The sequence below is a fragment of the Aedes albopictus genome, chromosome 1, assembly GCF_035046485.1.
Source record: "Aedes albopictus strain Foshan chromosome 1, AalbF5, whole genome shotgun sequence".
NCBI lineage: Eukaryota > Metazoa > Arthropoda > Insecta > Diptera > Culicidae > Aedes > Aedes albopictus.
The window spans coordinates 154768628-154786454 of record NC_085136.1 but is presented as its reverse complement, the minus strand read 5'-3'; the positions used below and the strand labels follow the sequence as shown (position 1 = coordinate 154786454).

The 17827-nt window shown below is 42.1% G+C and overlaps 1 protein-coding gene and 1 long non-coding RNA gene across 7 annotated transcripts in view; one reads left to right on the top strand and one right to left on the bottom strand.

The window, feature by feature from the left end:
* The window catches only part of LOC134285220 (uncharacterized), a 250024-nt gene that overhangs the window by 205160 nt on the left and 27037 nt on the right, over nucleotides 1-17827 (bottom strand). The gene's annotated exons all lie outside the window — the stretch shown is intronic.
* The window catches only part of LOC109412957 (irregular chiasm C-roughest protein), a 581003-nt gene that overhangs the window by 545433 nt on the left and 17743 nt on the right, over nucleotides 1-17827 (top strand). For 5 of the 6 annotated variants that reach the window (XM_029861871.2, XM_062845615.1, XM_062845618.1 and 2 more), the window contains 5 exons: nucleotides 9700-10065; nucleotides 10135-10786; nucleotides 11581-11717; nucleotides 11878-12113; nucleotides 12182-12489. In XM_029861871.2, coding sequence (XP_029717731.2) covers nucleotides 9700-10065; nucleotides 10135-10786; nucleotides 11581-11717; nucleotides 11878-12113; nucleotides 12182-12489 — 1699 coding nt within the window. The remainder of the gene's footprint in view (nucleotides 1-9699; nucleotides 10066-10134; nucleotides 10787-11580; nucleotides 11718-11877; nucleotides 12114-12181; nucleotides 12490-17827) is intronic. The other variant, XM_062845619.1, reaches the window with a different exon arrangement.

Sequence of the window (17827 nt, the reverse complement as noted above, 5' to 3'; positions counted from 1 at the left end):
GGCACCAAAATTTATGAAAATTTGGACTTCGGCTCAGTTTTGCATGCAGATTCAGAATATGGAATTATCTCAACACTGCTAAAGAAGCCAATTAATTAAGGTATGTTTGTGTTAAACTGTGAATTCTTACTTCATTATCTATGTTTTGTTAATTTTGGCTTGTTGTTACTTACCTTACCGATCAGACTAAGGCCTGAGTTTGCTCTGCTGTACGTAGGAGTCGTCTCCATTCTACTCGGTACATGGATGTGTGTCTCCAGTTCTGCACTCTGTGAAAAATCTGCAAACCGTCCTCGACTTGATCGAGCCAGCTAGCTCGCTGCGCACAACGTCTTCTTGTACCGGTCGGATGACTCTAGAGAACCATTTTAGTCGGGTTGTTATCCGACATCCTGATGACGTGACCCACGTATCGTGGTCTCCCGATTTTCGCGATGTGGCCCAGGGTTGGTTCTCTCAGCAGCTTATGCAGTTCGTGGTTCATTCACCTTCTCCAAGTTTTCGATCTACACTCCGCCGTAGATGGTATGCAACACTTTTCATTCGGAAACTCCAAGGGTGCGTTGGTCCTTCGCATGCAGGGTCCATGCTTCGTGCCCATAGAGGACTACCGGCCTAATCAGCGTTCTGTAGATAGTTAACTTCGTGCGATGGCAAACTGTGTTCGGTCGTAGAGTTCTACGGAGCAAGGATGGGATCATTCATTTGCAATCATTTACATTCACTTGCTGTTAACTCGCTTTAGAAACATCGCAGCAAAAATCAATGTATGGAACACTTTTTCATTTTTGTTTTAAATGAAACTTTGTAGAAGAATATATTAGCGTAGAATCAATAGTTAAATCAACAGAAAGCAGCAAACGCAACTCTCCACGGCGTGAATGTAATTTACATTCACCGCGTGGAGAGTTGCCTTCACAGCTCGCTCACGATTTTGGTAAGCGTGTGCGGCCCCAATATTATTCGGCAAACTTTCAGATAAAACTAAAAGGTTCAATTCATCCATACACTGTTTTTCGATAGCATGCTTCAGAACTGAGATAATAGCAAGTGAATGTAACTCTTAGAAAATGAATGGTCCCATCCCTGCTACGGAGTCCAAAGTAAGCTCGATTTCGAAGGGACTCGAGAGTGTCCCTGATACTCGTACTACGCACATCACTCGATCCATCGTCGCCTTGCTCAATCGTATCAGTTTATCCGGGAATCCGTACTCGTGCATAATCTGCCATAACTGGTCTCGATCGATTGTATCATACGCCGATTTAAAATAGATGAACAAGTGATGTGTGGGCACGTTGTATTTGCGGCTTTTCTGCAACACCTGGCGAATAGCGAAACATCTGGTTCGTTGAATTCAGCCTGATATTGCCCCACGAACTGTCTTGCAATCGGTGATAGACGGCGGCATAAAATTTGAGAGAATATCTTGTAGGCAGCACTCAGTAGTGTGATCGCGCGATAGTTCCCGCAATCCCACTTTTTGCCCTTTTTGTATATGGGTCACACGATACCTTCCATCCATTCTTCCAGTAATACTTCCTCCTCCCAAATCTTGGTAATGATCCAGTGTAGTGCTCTCGCCAGTGCTTTTTTTTAATTCTTCAATCACTTACCCTAATTTACAGCTCTATTGTCCACTAGGGCACTGCGTGAGCGATTCCAATTGGAAGCTGTACATACACTTTGTGCAGCACCTAAATGTATTCTATTTCTAATTGAAACTGGTGGACGTTTCTAATTCCAACAACAGGGGTTGGAAATCTTTCGTCCTGCACACGTACTCCTAGATCTGTTGCCACGCCACCTTCGGTGCTTGTATCGTCGCCATTAAGGTGCTCATCGTAATGCTGCCGCCACCTCGTTCTTCCTGCTGGCGCTTCTTCCTCCGGAGGACTGAGTTTTCTGCCTGTTCCCCGCCTGTCTATAATGTGCCTCATTCGCTCTCGTACGGTGTTGCAGCATTCTTGTCCATGCTGCATTCTTCTCGTTTTTCATCTGATCACATTTGCCGTCGTACCAGTCGTTTCTGTGATTCGGAGTCGCGAAACCTAGTGCTGCAGCCGAGGTACTACACAGTTCGAAAAAATAATGTACAATTACATTATATATCATGCACATACGCTGTAACTTTACTGGTCCTTTTATTTTTCATTTTGAGTATATTCTTCTATCGTATAAACTTCACTGTCATGTAAATTACAGGTTCGTAAAAGCAACGCCGTGTACAGCAATGGGAATTCATTTAAAATTTTCAATTTAAATAAACGTTCATGTTAGTTTATTGACTCGTACTATTTCATTTATTGATCTAAATGGTTAGATTAAAAAGCATTTACAGCGTTGACGTACCCCGTGCGCTTCCGTTTTGGTGGATTTTGCCAGCTTCTCCCATTTACTGCGTACGAAACTCAGGCGGCTACTGGTGCTGCTGCTCCACATCCATTCCGTTTTGAGTTTTGGTTCTATTGCTGTGGAAACCTGAGTTTTCCTGTAAATTGCATTGAAACACGTTAGTTTATTAAATTATCAACCGAATTATACAAAAACTTACGTTGAGGGAGCTTCTTATGATCCAACTTCTAACGATTTTCGTTTTGTTCGCGATAAACGATTGTAATGGTGGGCACCATATCGAATGTCAACAAACAACATCGCAGCGATCTCATGTAAAGTTGTGAGTTCAGTCATGTGAATATCATAGCTAAACATAATTTCGCGTTGAGTAGAGCGCTACTATACGATGGAAACTTTGTATTGTTGCAAACTGAATTGAATATTGGCTATGAGGCGAAGCTTTGCTCAATTACATGACATATATCATAAAGTTTATTTTATTTTATTTTATTTTATTGATGCACAAGGGGGTCATGGGGCCAAGTCTCCAATGCAAGTCCAAGAACTCACATCGTCCATAATGCACCGTGGAATTTGGGAGTAGGCATTGCAACCTCTTTAGCCATGCGGCTTTTAAGTTTTGCGTGGCCTTAAGGATGAGGAAAGGTGGGAGATGGATTTAGCATATTGAGCTGTGAAAGAATGTGTTGTTAATGAAATGGTCAACGTTATTTACCCAAGGGGCCGGACACCTATTTTAACCTACAATTTTCCGGTTAATATATTAAGATATTTTATTGAAAACTTTTTAATCACAGTAATCGGTCTTTGGATGAACTGGTAAACAATCGTTTGACAATTGTGATTCATGTTGTGTCCTTTTCCGAGTGCTAACCTTTTTCTCAATTCTAGAAATACCAGGCTTTCAACACTTCATTTATTATATGAATTCCTTAAAATCAAAACTGTGTATTTTAAAATGCAATTCGGAATATGGACTGGGCACTGCTTGTTCAGATTCTAAATATATACAGAAGTTAATAGTTTCAACCAAGGTTTACAAAAGCTTATGTTGCTTCTGGTTTATCCTAGTTGTAGCTTTTTACCAACAGGTTCTATGCATTCTATAGTACCCTCAAACATGCTTGGACTGGGCTCTTTAAGCAATAATGGACAATGTTTTGATGTTCTGTGTCAAGCATAGAGGTTTTTCTTGGTTAAGATAGTATTTTATTTGGCATATTAAATAATTTATTGTTGAAAACGGAGACGGATAATTGCAAGCCACAATGTCCCGATTACGATGCTGCGTCGTTCCCCGTAAAGATAAAGTTTGCGTAAATCAATGACGCCGCCGTTTAGCCATCGTATCGATTTCAATGATGATCTATCTCATAATTGCCTGAAATAAAGAATTATTTAAAAGATAATCGTTTGTACAAAAGCAAAAATCTACTTTTTCCAATCAACCTGAACATGAACAATATGCAATATTTCAACAATCTGTCAAGGTAAAGTGAACTGGTTTGTTTTGGTGATATGACCTGCTTTGATGGCATTATTTGAATTTATTGTTGATTAATATAGGTTAATATACTATTTTATTTCGAAGTATACTAAATACACTAATATTGTCTAGCCCCTTGTATTTACCTTTGCGTATTTTCACACAAAATGAACAAGTTCGACGATATGGTGCTTGATTTTCATTGAACCGTTTATGCTAGTTCTTCTTGTGATTCTTCTTCTTGTGTCTTCAATATTGGAAGCTTGGCTAATAATAATTTCAAAAAATAGAAGGAAAATGTTTGTATCAACTTTCTTCCTGCAAATAGAAATCAAATATATCAAAAACAACCAAACAAAACCGTGACGCTTCTTCGTTTGATTACGAAAAGTATCGGTTCTTGTTGGCACCACGAGTGTGCATTAGTATGGGACACGCTTGTATGGAAAAAATAAATCCTCGCTCCAGTCGACTTTTTAGATCCCATTTAAGTCCCATATGAACTGTACAAAATTTCAGCGCAATCGGTAAAACTATAATTTAGCGCAAGCGGTTGAAAGTTTCCATAGGATTAACTATGGGAAAAGTTACACTTTCAATCAAAAAATCCCAGAGGTCGCCCTTTGTCTCCTTAATTCAAATCGATCAACGCTTCTTATAGAAAAATCATTTAAGAAATTTTCCTTCGAAGACCGCAAATCAATTGGATGCTTGTGGAAAAAGTTATTGATTTATTACCGATTAGTGATCCAACGAACGGATTTTTGTTTTGTTTTATCAGCAGCACTGCTGCTGCCGTTGTTGCATGAGGTGGCGGGAGGCATCACCACCCTCAGAAACAGCAGCAGACAAGGCAACAGCTACAGTGCTGCTGATAAAACAAAACAAAAAGCCGTTCGTTGGATCACTAATCGGTAATAAATCAATAACTTTTTCCACAAGCATCCAATTGATTTGCGGTCTTCGAAGGAAAGTTTCATAAATGATTTTTCTATAAGAAGCTGTTACCGAACGGTAACTTAGTGCTTATGGTGGGGGAATGTAGGGAAACGATTGTATAGTTACTCCAACGGTTGATTCGAAGAGTGGGCGTCGTGCGTATCGACTCAATGCGCGACGCGTTACGCCAACGCGTAATTAAAAAGTGGTGAGTTTCCAGCAGCCATCTGAAGCATGCGGCGATGGGGGCGGAAAGACAGCGTTGAGAGAAAGCTGGAGAGAACATCTGGCGATGGGGGCGGAAAGACAGCGTTGAGAGAAAGCTGGAGAGAACATCTGGCGATGGGTCTGCGAGGCGGCGACAAGAGGTGTTCGGGATCAGTTAATCGCGACTCGTGCTTGGAGGAAGAAGTGCCAGCTTTTGTATATCGGAGTTACCCAGTTTGGAGCTCCGAGTTGGGCAAGTATTGCAGCCTCGTGGGAAATAAGTGCACCTTGTGCTGTGGACGCAGCAGCCGCGAGCCCAAGGCAGCCCGCCGGCCCTGGCGGACGTTTCTTCGCTGTCCACCTTATCGTCTACCCGTTTGTCCGGTCAGAATACCACGACCACCGGAATGTGAGAAGCAGCTCCGAGTCGGACGACACGCTGAGATCACGTGGGCAGTTATTTTGCCGAACCGCTACGGCCTGCCGGCCGCGCCGCTCCTCGGCCAATCGTTGATCACCTCGCCAAACCGCCGGATCGACCCGGTTCCCGTTCGATCGTCCGATCACCTCCGTCCCAAAAACTCTACGGTTTCGAAACAAGGCTATGATGCCAAATTGCAATGAGATGCAGAGCGTAGTCTCATTAATTTATAGCTGGATCGAGACGCAAAAAATTCTATTCCAGGGCTCGAACCTTGAATCTTCGAACCGGCAGTCTCATGCTCAACCATCTAGACCAAATTGAAACTGATGCAGATGCGACAAAGAAATGTAATGACGTTTTAATCATGGATAACTTTGTTTAATTTTGTGCTGGCAACTCTATGCGATTTTTGGTATCAACGTGACATACTTTTGATAATTAGTCAATGAAAACGAATTCCTACACTAAAATGATGTATGGATGAAATGTTCGTAACACATAGGAGAAATAGCTAATTAAATTAGTCACGTAAAATAATGTAAATTTACATGACTATTACATGAAAATCCGTAAAAGTATTGTATTTTTTCGCTATTTTTAACGAAAATTGTTGAATAACTTTGAAATAAGCAATTTAAACACCGTAGTGTCTTCAGCAAAGTTGTAGAGTATTGTTCCAACTATGTTTTAACGGTATTTTCGGTGCAATTTTCAGGATATTGGAGTACATTTTTGTGAAAATGCTCGAAAAAACAAAAAATCGATTTGATACACCTCTAAACCTTTATCACTTTGGCTCATTTTTGGACTGAAGACTTGTTTTTGCATGTGGATTGATAATTTGATGTGGCACGGGTAGGTCAAAAAAAGTGAATAGGTCTAATGGACAGCCCCATAGCTGATGCTGTAGGTAAAGAAGCGGCCCTTAACTTGCAACTTGCACGCACATCCTTGCGTTGATCGGCTGCCATCCGATCACATGTTGTCGCATCTTGCCCAATACTATAAATCCTGTTCCCAGTTCATTGGTGGTGCCCAGCGTACGCAGAATATGCCACCGCAAGCGAAAAATAGGCAACAAAGAAGGCACGGCAACAACGCTTTGTTTTTTCGTTAGCAATTAATGACAAAATCGCTCCCGAGTTTGTTCACAACAAAAACGGTAGAAATATTTGTCTCAAATGCTTATGAATTCGATAATGTGGGTCGAAAATTTCAGCAGAAAAGCTGGAATATCAGCACACGCACGGCAAGCGATGTTTGTTTTATTCCTCTCACCGCCTGACATGCGTTTGTTGCGGAGCGCCTTTGTTACCAACATACACCGCTTAGGACAAAGCGTTTGTTTTTCGGCGAGATCCGTTTTTCGTACGCTGGGTGCCACAGCTTTGGAAGATGGTAGCCGCTCGATGCCCGCTTTTCCACACTTTCTGTCCAGTCCAAAAAAGTTCCTGCAACGCCACGATATCGAAGTTGCAGGGATAGAATTCATCGGAGATTATCCTGTCACATCCTGCGAAACCAAGTGACTTGCAATTTCATGTTACAAGTTTCCCATCGTAGTCCTTTTTTCGTCGTGTGGGTCTTTGCCGATTGTATCGAGTCGTATTTTCTCCTATGTTATTCGCAATGGGGATTTTTACGGGTGGCTTATTGGGCCTACGCCAACACTCTTGTCTCGCCGGAGGGCCATCTTGCCAGTTCTGTATAGCGTCCCAACCAACACTGGGACGACCACGCTGAGGGGGCTACCACCTTGGATCTAGCTGGGCGTGATGCAGCATTTCTTACTCAGCCACTGTATGCCAGAAAAGACGCTGTTTGAGCCGCACCTCCTTGGTGAACAGACGCTCGGTTCGTACCTCCTCAAACTAGCTGAAGTCAGAAGGACAACAGTGCCCAGGCTGCACCGCCAGCTAAACACACAATTCTTAGCTGGCGGTCTTTGTCATCTCTAGACCCGTGGAAGCATGAGGTAGGAACTTGTGAGAACCTGAGCTATGTTGAACGCTCTCCTTATCGACTCACCATTTTGCAACCCTTAGCTCTTTTTGCTGATGGTCAAACAAAAAAAAAATAAAAAAGGGGTTCAGAGGTGCACTTGACTCATATTTTGCGGCCATCGATGGCTGAGCGAGAAAAAAAAATCGTACCAACATGGTTATGCTATTGAAATGACGGCAAACTATCAGTTTCTTGCTAATTTTAGCAAAATAAACTATTTTCTGTTCACGTATCTGATGCTTCAATATGGCGACGACCATTATCGAAAATAGAACGGAAGCAAGTTTACTTTTATAATGACCGCAATAAACCTAGCAGAGTCATAGTTTCGGCTTTTCCACCAACAGATGTCGTTACTAATCGAATGGACCGCCATCTGTTGAGAGTTTGAACAGTTTTATTATGGTAATAATGAATGCCAGAAGATTTACATATCGGAGAGTTTTGTTTACTCTTATAATCTGGCTTTATGGATATCTTGAAGTATACTATGAAACAATTCATCAATGGTTTTCATAAAAGTATTTTATTTTATTTTATTTTATTTTATTTTATTTTATTTTATTTTATTTTATTTTATTTTATTTTATTTTATTTTATTTTATTTTATTTTATTTTATTGATGCACAAGGGGGTCATAGGGCCAAGTCTCCAATGCAAGTCCGAGAACTCGCATTGTCCATAATACACCTTTGAATTTGGGAGTAGGCATAGCAACCTCTTTAGCTCTGCGGCTTTTAAGTTTTGCGTGGCCTTAAGGATTGGGAAAGGTGGGAAATCGATGTGGTGTATTGAGCTGTAAGAGAATGTGTTGTTAGTTAAATGGTCAACGTAATTTACCTTTGGGTCGCTTGTTTGGGGTAAGCGTTTTGAACATACTGGTTTTGCTGGGTTGCTCTTTCCTATTTTCGTTCGAATGTGCTGTTTTTTTGTGGTAGGAAGTTGTGATTAAATTTTGGTTATGTTCTTGGAATGCTACTTCGTCCTTATCGCCATCTCCATCGAAATACGATAAGCCTATGTCATTTGCTGTTTGCGGTTTCTAGCAAATCGTCTTCGTAGTCCAACTTCACCATCTCCTGCTACAATCGCTTCGTCGCTTTCTTAAATTCGGCTGGCATTACCAATGTCCTTCCAATTCCAACGAACATCCGTCCATATCCACCTCTTGTCTACCGCTGGATTTCCACGTGAAATAAGGTCTTTCAACTTTTTCCCGGGATATTGTAGATAAGTGCTTTATAAAAAAAAAGACACTACACCGTCTTCGGCCAGAGGCCGCACAGACTGGACATAACTAACATTAGACAACGGACAACACATGAAACACCCAGTGGCCCAGTGGAGAATTTTCCGTTTGACGAAAAGTTTTCCCCGACTGGAGCGGGAATCGAACCCACACTCCGAGGCTTACGAGACACCTAAACGACTGACGCCGCTAACCGCTCGGCCACGAAGCCCACACATGCTTTATGCATGCTTCCTTTCCTGAGACTTCGGTGCACGTCCTAGACATGGCTGAGTACTAACAATGCTCATCTCCAGCGATATTTTTAACCAGCATCTCACCACCGTCGTACTGAATTACTTCCATTTTTCACTGCTATCCCTGCTTACTGCTATCACTCATGATACTCAGATACATGAAATATAAAAGAAATGTTAGTAGCGCTTTTGGTGATACTTTCACAACGGCCATTCAGAATGGTTCAACGGATGCAGATGCGAAGATCATCCCTGCTGACTAGCAGCGTTCATCAAACTCAGTTGAAGATGAAACTTAAAATATACGAACACGAAAAGCAACAAATAGACGAACGCGAATATTCTAAAAAAAAAGAATGATCTTCCATCCGATCTTCAAGTGATCCTCACAAGCAACATCTTTCGTTCAGGCACTTTTGAATGTCCGTATGCAGCATGTTCTCACAAGAAATCTGCCTCGACCAAGTTGGCAGAACGCGCCCATACCCCTTTCTGAACCGAAGGGCAGGGAATTCATCAATGGTTTTCATAAAAGTAGTCATAAAACTGTGAGTTTTAATTATTGCTGTAATAAAACCCTAATAAAAATCAAACAAAACCAATCAACAATAGAATTATTATTATTATTAATTTATTTTAAGGACCCTTTAACTGAAAGGAAGTCATTCGGGTCCGGTATAGCAATGGAATTGTAATTTGGGTATACACATATGTTTTCATTAAAAAAAAATATGCTTCCTTATGTGCATTCTGATTTCTCATAATTTATTCATATCCATCTATGAAATCCTTACAGATCACATGGATCGATGGTCTAGGGAACGTTCTAACGTCGGGAATTGAGTACATGAAGGAAGCGCTGCCCGATGCACGGCGTTTCACGGCTAAATCAATTTTGAAACTGACGCCCAAAAAGGAACACCATAACACCATCTTCACCTGTCAGGCACAGAACACCGCAGACCGAACGTATCGTTCGGCCAAACTGAAGCTAGAGGTTAAATATGCGCCGAAAGTGAGTGTCGAGATAATTAGCGGTGACAGGATTGTGGAAGGCACTGACGTTCGCTTTCGCTGTCATGCTGATGCCAATCCACCAGAGGTATCCTACAAGTGGTACATCGGGCACGAGATGGTGAATGGGAACTTTTCCACGGAATTGGTAAGAGTAGTTCTGGTATGTCTAGTCTAACCGGACACTTTATTGCAATTTTGAAATACCCCTTCGCAGGTTATATCGAACATCTCCAAAAAGTTTCATCAAGCTGTTGTGGAATGCGAGGCACGGAATGTCGTGGGGAAAAGCGAAGAAAGCGAAACACTCAACGTGCACTACAGACCTACCTTTCGTACCTTGCCGAAATCCGTCGAAGCTGACCTCAATATGGTGGTGACTTTGTCCTGCGATATTGATAGTAATCCCGTGGCGGATATTGTTTGGGTCCACGATGAGTCCGGTCGTGCCGTATCCACATCAGCCAACCTGACTCTAGCTGTGACCCATGAAACGGCTGGTCGCTATCTGTGCAAAGCGACTGTTCTTGGTTTTCCAGAGATAGAAACGGAAGCGACCGTCTATCTCAAGGGACCACCCAGTATCATCTCACCTCGGCAGCAGTTTGGAACGATTACCGACACGGGTCAACTGGAGTGTGAAGCGTTTTCCATTCCACAGGCGAAACATATCATCTGGTTGCACAATGGTCACGAAATTAACACCAGCCACGAGACCGACTACAGCATCATCGAGAGCCTGCAGCCGGAAGGTGTCAAGTCAACGTTAATCATCTACAACAGCCAGCAGCAGCACTTCGGTGGCTACAATTGCACCGTCATAAATGATTACGGGGTCGACTTTGTGGAAATTGATTTCGTTTCGAAAGGTAGGTGGTCGTTCTGTGCTTGCGATAGCTCTTAGGTGGGCATGTTTTTGATTGAATATTGGAGTGCTGGACGGTGTGCTTAAAAGTAATCGTCCGTACAAATTGAGGAAATAGGGAACTTCGAAGATTTGAAAACCACACTGGGTGTGTATTGATTGAGTTGAATTAAAATTGATTACAGCAGATACTCGATCTAGTAGCGTAGAGGAGACAAGTATTTTTACCACATTGGAAATTGTCAACTACAGTATCACAGTCACAGATGCAATTTTTATGCGAAATTCATTTCAATTTTTGTTTTACTACTACGCCATGTATGTTTGATATTGTTCATTCTCTGAGAATATCAGGGTCATCCCCTTAATGGGGTAGGTATGCATTACGCGTTTTAATGTTTTAACATGGCTGAATGTGAAAATAATTTACCCTATCCTATGACGCTATTACTACCCATTTTGATACTCTGCTAACCCACACCTATTGGTAACTTGAAATAAAAATATAGAAAATATTGTAACACTCGGTTATAAAATCTCAACATGATAATGTTTATTATTTTCAACTCATACAATTCCTGGATTTTCCTCTCAATTGGCATCGTAATATAAATCCCATCGTGTTTGTCCAGAAAACTCTCCAATACCAATCAACACCCGTTTTTGATTGCTTCAGATGATTGTAATTTGCATACATATAGGCGAATCCAATTTTCAATTCATGTTCTCTATCTTCATGCTGCTCGGAACCGCTTCTTCTGCTTCTGATGACTTCCCATCGTTCCGCCACACGAGCAGAAAATATTTTATTACCAGTCATCATTTTTGGCTCCCTCGGTGGACTGACACTTTTAATCATCATCATCATAGCGGCTATGTGCTTCTGGGGCAGAAGGAACAAAAAAGCGCTTCCACCGGCGGATGTGATACCGAAGGTAAGTCTTTCTGCCTTTCCGGATACCTACTTGTATGCTCGTATGCAGGAAAATTTTATTTTATCCTCTCCAGAGTGGAATTTAATTTCCTTCTTGTTCCTCTCACCTCACCATATGATCTATCGTTTTTATTTTTCCATCGCTGACAAAAATGCTGCAGCAGCACATCTCGGAAAAGGATGGCAAGGAGTTGGACCGTCGAACGTCAAACGTTAGTGACCTGAAAATAGATCGTGATAATGAATTTATGGAAACCAGCCTCGGTCCAGACGGCATGACCACTCAAGTGAATCTGGTTCTCGGATCGAGCTCAACAATTGCCAATCACACCAAAGGTGGACCGACGGCCAAGGGGGAAACTGCCGGGCAAGCTTTGAAAATAACGAACGACTATCGGTAGGATGCAAAAATTTCGAAAATTGGCTTCAATTACTTATTTTGTACTTTGCTTTTGTTCAACCCAGGTACTCGGAGGATTTCTCCGACAGTTTGTGTCAGCTTCCCAGCACAGGAACTGGGAAAACCAGTAATGGATACGTACCTTACGTGGATTATATCCGTGACTATAACCCACCGGCAACACAGCTGATGCAATTCCGAACGAGCACGAGTAGCTCCAACATCAGCAATAGCTTAAGTAACCAACTTAATTCCACTGGTAACAATAGCGGTCCGATGACTTTGGGCCGACACCGTAAACCGGAGCTGAGACAGGAAGCGGGGCTCCCCAGCATTCAAGGCAGTCTTACCTCACTGCCAAATGGAACAATAAGTGAGTATCAGTAAATCTTGTTAGGGTATTTGGCACTGAATTTTTAATACCGATGAATTCATCAATACAGGAACATGTGATTATTGGTCAACGATACAAGTACACTACCCGTCAAAAGTACGGACTGACTTGAAAAAGTGTTGAAACACTCTTTGAATATTGCATCAAAAACACCCTCCATCCACTTCTCAAAAATGTTTAGCATCACCTGAAAACTAGCAATTTTCTATATGTATCTCGAAATCCTGAAAATCTGCAATAATACCTTGAATGATGCAGTCTTCTGCAAAGTTGTTCAAAATGTCTTTGATATTTAAGAAGATAATTTTGCCGCTAGGTGGCGCTAGTGAGCGTGTAAAAATAAGCAATATTTGTGAGAAGCAACATGGTCACTAGTGTCAACATAGCAGCATAGGAGTAGCGAGGTGTACATTGTAACCTTATTTTGTTGAATAAAGAAAATAGGGCACTGCAATGTTTCGATTTTGTATGGGATTTCGACGTTTCTTGGCCTTTTTTACAACATTTCAGTAAGAATGAAAGAGAAGAACAAAATTTTATGCGATGCCCAATTACCATTCCCTGTTGTTCATCCTTTGATACAAGACGTGTATCGTGAATAGCTACACAACTCGGTCAGGTTGTGGGTCCAGAGAAGAACGACAAACGCAAATCAAGAAGCGTAATGGAGTGGGGAAGAATCCCGCGGCTCAACAATACCAACTACCAGTCGAGGTCGTTTGCGGTTCAAGCGCTGCTGAGACGGGAGCAGCTATGGAAGTTTCGATCCAGGCACAGCACCGAATACGATAACCGAAGTTTAGATGAATGGAAACGAGAAGGCACTGGGTACTATACAGCTAACACTGGAGAAGAGCCAGTACTGCATCATTTAAGACAAACGACGGCGAGATCTACATGGTTAGCGTTGAAGGAGAACCACAACAAGGCTTCACTAAAGCTTGGCTCTCTTGAAGCAGGTCACAAATCAGAACTCCCGCGTTGGAGAAAGCATGGAATCGTATCTTGCGAAGAATTTGACATCCACTGCACAAGGCTGGAGAACTCCGGATTCCAGATTCAAGAATATCTGAAGGTTACCCTCTATCTTCACGGATTACCAGACTCGTTCAACCCCATGACGACGGCCTTAAAAGCTCGCAAAGAAGAAGAACTCATGCTTGAAGTATTGAAAATGAAGCTCGTTGACGAAACAGAGAGCAGTCCAAATAGAAGGGAGAACTGAACGAACAGGTTTTGAAGATCGGAGCCAGAGGGAAGTAGCAGAAATCAGTAATCTGGTACTTCTGCGGCATTCAAGGTCACCGGAAGAAGAATTGCCGAGCATACTTGACGAGGCAAAATACCAACGAAAGGTTCAAGAAGAAGCCAAGCATAAAAAAGAAAGGCAGTACGTGAAAGTGAAGAAAACAAAACGTTTACGTTCAAGGTCCGCAGCCACGGTAATGTATTGAAATCCTGGATTGTGCACTCCCACATTGCCAGCGATCAACGATCATTCCCGCGTTTGGACAGTATTGTGCGCCCGGTCATTTCTGCTGCAGATGGAAAATCGATTCGTACCGGTGGTGTTGGAGACTCGGTGATTCTATGTGTCGACGGCAACGGTGAAGAAGTCAGGATCACGTTAACAGAAATAATCTACACCCCTGGAAAGGAGCTGGAAGGAAACCTGATTTCAGTGACGAAGCTTGCAAAGAAAGGTGTTCGAGCCATATTTGATGACAACAGATGTAGTATGCATTTCAATAGAATTGAAATCGCAACAGCAGATCGAGTAACTGGCCTGTACTGGCTGAACACGGTGGAGGACTCTCGTTTATTGATGGTGAACAATCGTCAATATAACAAGGATTGCCAGCACTTGCGACGCCGCAGCAGACTCGGCCACAAAGATCCGGATGTCCTAGGTGAGATCGAACGGAAGCACTTGGCATCCGGGATGCAAGTTAAGGAATGCGGAATACAGATGACGAGTGAATGTTCCATTGAGGGAAAGATGCCACGACCGGCGTTTCCATTGGTAGCTGTGAAGACTTCAAAGAAGATCCTGTACATCGTTCATAGTGATGTAAGCGGCTTGATGACGAAAACTTCAGGCGGATGCAGATATTAACCATGACTAATTATGATAGGTCACAGCCGAAATACGGTGATGATTTTTTTTAAGCAGAAATCAGAAGTTGAAGACAGAATTCGTCAATATACGTTTTACAGAAGACCAATTTGGAAAGAAGCCGAAAATCCTCCGTTCGGACAGAGCAGACATATTTGCGAGTCAAAGAATCCGGATATTCTACGCTGAAGGAGGCATGAAGGCGGAGTTTCCGGAGAACGGTGTGGCCGCAAGAACAGAAGCCTGAATGAGATGGGACTTTACATGTTGTTGGACTACCAAAGAAGTTTTGAGTGGAGGCTATCAATACGGCGGCATATTTGCAGAACCGGCTATCGCCCAAGGCAACTGACGTTACATCGTGTGAAGCATGGTTCGGCGGGAAACCGGGAAGCTCCAACAGAAGCGGAAGAAGTTTGAATCGATGGTGGTAAAACTTACATTTGTTGGATACGCGATGGAAAGCAAGGCATACAGATTTCTGGACACTAAGATCGAAGAAATTAACATTAGCCGAGATGTCAGATTCCAAGCAATCGATGACCAAGTTAAAAAGATCCAGGATGGATCCACAGAAGGACCCCTGATAGATGAAAGCATTAACGAAGCTCCTGCACAATTGACAGATGAGATTGCTGCTGAAGAGAACATTATTCATCGTAGTAAACTTGATGATTCCTTGCAATTTTACTGTGCATCAAGATGTGCCGGAAGTTCATCGTCAAGTAGGTTAAAAATCTAATGAAATTGCGACAGTCCGTTGATCAGCTTGATGTTTGCTGTATATCGCCTTCAACACCAGACCTGATGTGGCAATTGCAACTTCGATTCTGTGAAGGCGAGTATCAAACTCTACGACTGCTGACTGGATCGAAGCCAATAGAATCTTGCGGTATATCTTAAAGGCACAGGGAACCACTGTTTGTATCTGGGTGGACAAGCATCAAACGAGGAGTGTTACGTGAACAAATTATCAACCACAACCACGACCAAAATGCGCATTTCTGAAGGTGTTTATGAGCCTTTTCGATACAATGGGTTTCGTTTCAGTGTTCCTGATCCATGGATAAATCCAGACCAACAATTGAAAAGGCCACATCAACATTTTGTAAACAAAGATGTTTCTGTCGACTTGAGGCCTTCTGAACTCCACCCACACACCTCACCACCACTAACAGGAAGCGCAAATATCAAGCTTTCTGATAGTGGTGGTGAGATGCGCGGGTGGATCTCAGAAGGCCTAAAGTCGACAAAAACGTGTTTGTTTACGGAATGTTGATGTGGCCTTTTCAATTGTTGGTCTGGAAATACTAATTCAGAATGTGCTGATCTAAAGTCGTCGGCGACCACCGATGTAAACTCTCACGGCTCCTTCTGATTTCGGGTCTCAGGATGATCAAGATTCAATGTATAGGAGTCTAACTTTCAACGTCATAAACATAGTTCAGTAGCTTAGGTAGATCCGTGAATGAATTGAAGTTAACCTGGGGCAACAAAGCGGCTACTTGCAGTATTGGTATCTGCAGTCCCATTGAAAAGCGTTTTTTTTTTTCATTTATTAACGACATTTTACTGCATGCAAGGGGTGCATGCATGTCCTAATATACTTAAAATACTACATATAAACAATACAACGTAATCACGATTTCATCAATTCGGCAATGCATTTCTCTTGTTTTCTGGAGAGTTTCCTCAGTTTTACAAACCATGCGTCGACGTCTGGGCCGGAGTCTGAATCGCTGTCGTCATGTGATACAATTTCGTCTTCCTTTTTGTCGGTTTTTCGATTACTCTCTATCGGCTCAGCTGCTGTCGTTTGACGATCGTGTTCAATCCCACGCGTGACCTGTTTTTTCCTCGGCGGCGATTTCACGGACGATGCGACAGTACTGCTCACGGAAAGCGTTCCGTGAAAAGCGGTGGTTTCTGACTCACGAGGGTAAATAATCCCGGGTGGTCAGAACTCGGAGGTTTGTTCCATCTGCTGGTTTGGGAGTACCTCGACGATCCAAGTGCAGCCATTCTCCACTCCGTAGTATCGACGACAACAGTATGGCCTAGATAGAGTAACTGAAGTAACCGGATGTCGTTGCGGAATACTTACCAAATCTCGAGGCAGTGTTGTCGGACGAGGACGAGCTCGATGATACCCTTGTTAAGAACTGCTACAGTACAGTGAAAGCAGCCGTCAACGACGCAGCCGAGAGCACCATCCGGTACCTATGTAGAACGAAGTCGGTGGAACGAATGGATCGTCAAGAGAGAGAGTAGAGTAAAGTGGGGCAAAAGTTCGAGTGGGGCAAGAGCTTCTTTTGAAGTTTTTGAGCGCAATTCAAATTATTTTTTTCGGGTGTCAATGTTGTTCAAAGCCTTTTTGAAAAAAGAGTCTTTCACTCCAAAAATTATGAAAATTTATCAATATTTCGAAAAGGTATGACAAAATGTTGGTTTTTGATCAAAAAATTGTAATATGCGATGGTCCTTCCAACGCATGGGACGGAATTGTAATAAAATTACAACAAGAGTTCGAGTCATGTGGAAACATTAGTAAAAAACCTAAAATTCTGAAAAATGTACAAATGATCTCTGAAAATGATGGAATTAGTGAGAAAATTCGATCAAAAATGTTGTTTTATCTGAATTTGGCGGAAGATTACTAATTTTTGGTGTGGTAAATTTAACCCTGATTTGGATAAAATCCAGATCGAACATTAAAGTGTATTCCAGTTCCAACATCAAATAATAATTAGTTTTAGGTATTCCTATTACTAAAGTGTCAAAATAGTGTGCTACGGTTAGCGAAATTTCACAAATACTAGATTCGAACTTTTGCCCCAGTGATGGGGCAAGAGATCGAATAAGACACACACATACAAAAAGTGTTGTAACTCAAAATTAAAAAGACATTGGGCGTAACTTTGTGCAGCAAAATTTTAACTCATGGATGGTGGAATTACTACACGGTATTCATTTATTTAAATCTGTTTCAATTTTTTGAAAAAAAAAATAATGAATTTTCAACTAGTGCCGATCTTTTGCCCCACCTTACTCTATGTTGATTTAAGGCGCAGAACGAAAACAAAACGTTCTAACGTTTTATCGTGAGTCCCGACTAGAAATCCTCTACAAAGAGATGAGCGGAAGTTACATACGTCGATTAGGCAACGCTGTTTGTTTTGTTTACAACAGCTGCCAACACTT